Source organism: Hibiscus syriacus, unplaced genomic scaffold (assembly GCF_006381635.1).
Source record: "Hibiscus syriacus cultivar Baekdansim isolate YM2019G1 unplaced genomic scaffold, ASM638163v2 tig00110318_pilon, whole genome shotgun sequence".
NCBI classification, from domain to species: domain Eukaryota; kingdom Viridiplantae; phylum Streptophyta; class Magnoliopsida; order Malvales; family Malvaceae; genus Hibiscus; species Hibiscus syriacus.
Window position 1 is genome coordinate 702549 of NW_024062677.1, and position 4686 is coordinate 707234.

Here is a 4686-nt window from a genome sequence, read left to right on the forward strand (position 1 = left end):
GTTTAAGATCCTTATGTTTGTAAATTGGGTCGAGAGGATTGTCCCATAATGGACTTTGTAAAATCCGATTAGTATTAATCGATCAATATATAGATATCAGTAATTAATTAAAAAAAGTATTATCTACGGTTTCTCAAAATTAGGTTATCTAAATGAACAATCTTTAGAGCAAGTGTTTAAAATTTTTCAGTTGATACATTATCTCATTGTAGGTTCAAAACCCATTAAGAGCAAAATTATTCTTCCCCTCTCCAGATAGAAATTGTTCAAGAACAAAAATAAAGATTTTAAAATACAAAAATTATTATTAAGTTGCTTTGAAAATGATAAAATTATGATTTAACTTAAATAAAATATTACTATTAAATACTAATTTAGACTAGAAAAATCCTGAATGTTAAACTTTTTATAAGTCTAGTTCTATTAGTTTGGAATCATAAGAATGGTGCATTCGACTTATTGATTGTAAGTATTTAACAAAAGTTGTGAATCTTAAACTTAATTGAATAATTAATATATTAATTACTTTAAAAAATAATACACAGTGAATTTATCTCTAAATTCAAAAGATAATTTATGACATTCATATCAATTAGAATTATTGTTCTTATTCCCCAAACATGAAACTTTATATTCATAGAGATAATGTTTAATATTGTGTACAACAATATCTACACTTGTGGATAAGGGAGAAAAAAGTATTACTATAAACAACGGTGAAAGAACATTTAACGTGGATCCTTCCTAAATGTTTATAAAAATGTATGACACAGAAAAATTATAAAAAAATTTGAACACTCGATAAGCATAGTTTATGCTACTTGTATTTGAAATATATGAAATGCTATTTATCACTATCGCTAATTGAAATTGGAAAAAAAATAGATACCTAACACTGACATCTGGTAGGTTAAAATTTAGAAACTGGTAAAGCATATTCTTGATTATTCTTTTGGTCAATCTCTTATTTATTATTTTTTTGGAGGGGGGGGGGGTAAAAATATACAAATTAAACAATGGGCAGAGTGTGAGCCTAATGAAGAAAAACCAAACCGTATCCACAATACTTACAGTTATTAGTTATGTCTGGTGAGAAACTAAAGCTGTGACTTAAACCCTAATTAAATCGTTTGGGAGTACAACAAAAGAAACCAGATTCACTGTGATATTTAAAATGCATACAAGATTGTGCCAAATTCTTGGGGAATTCGGTACTGATTTGGCAAATACAGTTTTTCACACAGGAGGAAGCTTCCTGCTTCGAATACTGACCCGAGTCCCTTATTTCGTGTGTCCCTTATTTTGACGTGTGTCCCTTATTTCGTTGGCCTGATTTTCCACAGTGTTAAATTCTATGATAAATTCCATTTCTATGTGCTTTACCGCTCCTTCCGCAGTCCTCTTTGCTCCCCCTAGAATACCATGTCCATCAATAGATACGAGACAATCAATCACTGCTTTGTTTTCTTCCTTACAAAACGTCAGCTTCTTTTTACCCCTTCAGTTTTCCCCTATTTCACCCCAATCATCCTCGTAATCATCTGCCAACGAATCCCAAATGATCCATAAAATGTTTGCTTTGCTTAATTAGAGAGAAGTTTACTTTGAGACATGGGAGGGCAGGCTGAAATTTGAACTAGCATGTTTAAGAAGAATGGTTCGAGGAAAATCGTATTCGGGAAGTTCGAGATGGGGAGGGTTTTAGGTCAAGGCACCTTTGCCAAGGTTTATTACGGTAAAAACTTGTCAACCCAAGAAAGTGTAGCCATCAAAGTTATCAACAAAGAGCAAGTGAAGAAAGAAGGCCAAGGTTTATTACGGTAAAAACTTGTCAACCCAAGAAAGTGTAGCCATCAAAGTTATCAACAAAGAGCAAGTGAAGAAAGAAGGTTTGATGGAGCAAATAAAGCGGGAAATCGCAATCATGAGGCTGGTTCGTCATCCCAACGTTGTTGAGCTAAAAGAAGTAATGGCAACCAAAGCCAAAATCTTCTTCGTAATGGAGTATGTCAAAGGTGGGGAATTGTTCGCTAAGGTAGCCAAAGGGAAGTTAAAGGAGGATTCAGCGAGGAAATACTTTCAGCAACTGGTCAGCTCGGTCGAGTTTTGTCACAGTCGAGGGGTGTACCATCGTGATCTGAAGCCCGAGAATTTGCTCTTGGACGAGAATGAGAACTTGAAAGTCGCCGATTTTGGACTCTCTGCTTTGCCCGAACAGCTACGAAACGATGGTTTGCTTCACACGCAATGTGGGACTCCATCTTATGTTGCCCCCGAGGTTTTGAGGAAGAATGTGTACGATGGTGCCAAAGCTGACGTTTGGTCATGTGGGGTTATTTTGTTTGTTTTGCTGGCTGGGTATTTGCCTTTCCAAGCTGAGAATCTTATGAAGATGTATAGGAAAGTTTTCAAGGCCGACTATGAGTTTCCTCCCTGGGTTTCCAACGACGCGCGGAGATTGATTTCCAAGCTGCTCGTTGCTGACCCTGAAAAGAGGATTACGATTCCAGGGATCATTGCCAATTCCTGGTTCCGAAAGGGGTTTTCGAAACCTGTTGCTGTTCTAGTTCAAGAGTCCTCATCGGTTGAAAATGGAGACGAGGATGAGATCGAGACCGATGGGAATTTTGAAAAGGAAACTATGACGATATCATCATCGCCGCCACCTTTCTACAACGCGTTTAAATTGATTTCATCGATGTCATCAGGGTTCGGTTTGTCTAATTTGTTCGAAGACGAGAAAAAGACACCTATATTCACTTCAAAGTGTTCCGCTTCAGCGACACTGGCGAGACTTGAATCCATGGCGAAGAAGTTGAACTTTAAGGTATTAGCTACGAAAGGATTCAAGGTAAAAATGCTGGGGAAAGTAGGACGGAAAGGGAGATTAGCGGTGACGGCGGAGGTTTTCGAGCTGGCATCGGAGGTAACGGTGGTGGAGTTGTCGAAGTTCGCTGGTGACACTCTTGAGTACAACAAGTTTTACGTGGAAGAATTGAGGCCGGCCCTTAAGGACATAGTTTGGACTTGGCAAGGTGAAAATAAGTAGGAAGAGGCACAAACTAGATAGGTATCTTTAGTTTGTCGTTTTAGTACGGCAAATAGTTTTTGTCTGTTAGTTATATATGCCTTAAGTTTAGTTTGATCCGACTAGTACAAGGAAATGTTGCCATATTATGAGGCAGAGGCTAATGAAATATGTACATGACCATATATGTATTATGTAAATGATATGTTACAAAAACTGTTATGAGAACAAGTAAATCCTAAACTATTGGAGGCATAATGTCAGGAAATGTTTCTAACGTTTAATATTTAATTTAGTTTGATTTTTATTTATTTTTTTGACCTGGATGTTTTATTTTAGTTTGATTTTTAGTGGGATGAATATTGTTAGTTAATTAACTGTCATTGCTTGTCGATGATGTGAGACTGTCGTGTTATAATTTTTGACTTGTTATGTATGCTATGTCATCACTTTTAGACATATGGTAGTATGTTAACAACATGCATTGATTGTTAGTCAATTAACGAATTTCATCCAAAAATATTTTCTTTCAAATGAAACATTGGGGGGCAAAAAATACTAAAAACAGAATAGATGTTAAAATAACTTTTTTACCAAACATTATAGGTGAATTTTAACAATATACCTATACTGAATTTTTTATACGATTTTATTTTAGTTCTTATCTTATTTTTAAATCAAAGAATATTAAATATTTAAACATATTCAATTTCACATCATCCTATATGTTATACCGATAATGATGTCAACCGGACCAAATTTAATCAATAAGTATATTAAAATTTGAATCTTAAATTTATTGAATATTATAATTTAAAGGGAAAAAATAACACAAAGTAGTTGGGTTAAATTTCATGTTAGTGCCTTTAATTTGAAAGAGCCGGGAATGGTAGTTCCATTATGTGTTTATTGTTTAGTTGTATGTCTCTGTTCCAAATAATGTGGTAATCCATGGTTGAATTGAAAAGCGATGAACAGATTATATGCTCTTACATTTATCTACATGCCATCCAACGTCCTTGTAACCTAAAATGATTGATAGATGAAGGGGAGTTAACTTTAAGCTCAGATTACTTGTATTAAGAAATGTAAAGTTTCGAATATGTTTAGCTAGCACGTGGTTGTTGAAAATTAAGTTACTACACATCACATGGATCCATGAAGTCATAAAGATAAAATACCACTACCTACATAACTACGACATAATTGATAAGATTGAATCTCAAGAAGCCCGGAGGTCCGGAAAAACAGTGGCCTCAGACTCAAAGTTAATAAACTCTCTGTACATTAATACTTGATAAATTAATAACTTAAAATAATAATTTTTTTTGGTTTTGATTTGGACTCAAGATCTAAATTAATAAGATAATATTTTTTTAGAAGACGCTTATATAAATTCATTGTTCCTTCAATATTATGAATTAATAATTCTATAAAATTACAAATATAACTATGACAACTTAGTAAAATATAACTCTATTACTATTTGCTTCTTTTTAAAATTTAAATCTAACTATATTTCATCTCTAATTTTCCTTAGTAAAATATATAATTTATCGCTAAATTAATTGTAGTCAATAAACTAATTGATTGGGTATTTACTATTATGAATGTTTAAATATAATTTTTGTATATTTTATTACTGAGCGGTTGATTAT

General features: G+C 33.6%; 1 protein-coding gene across 2 annotated transcripts; it reads left to right on the forward strand.

Annotated features, from left to right (window-relative positions):
- The first annotated feature begins 1349 nt into the window (after positions 1–1349).
- On the forward strand, positions 1350–3259 carry LOC120117091 (CBL-interacting serine/threonine-protein kinase 5-like). Of its 2 annotated transcripts, none has more exons than XM_039137431.1 (2): positions 1350–1791; positions 1874–3259. In XM_039137431.1, the coding sequence occupies exons 1-2, from the start codon at positions 1642–1644 to the stop codon at positions 3047–3049; spliced, it is 1326 nt and encodes a 441-aa protein (XP_038993362.1). In that variant the 5' UTR covers positions 1350–1641; the 3' UTR covers positions 3050–3259. The 2 variants fall into 2 exon arrangements, with proteins under 2 accessions (XP_038993362.1, XP_038993361.1); XM_039137430.1 differs by having other exon boundaries at positions 1350–1725; positions 1811–3257.
- Positions 3260–4686: the final 1427 nt, after the last annotated feature.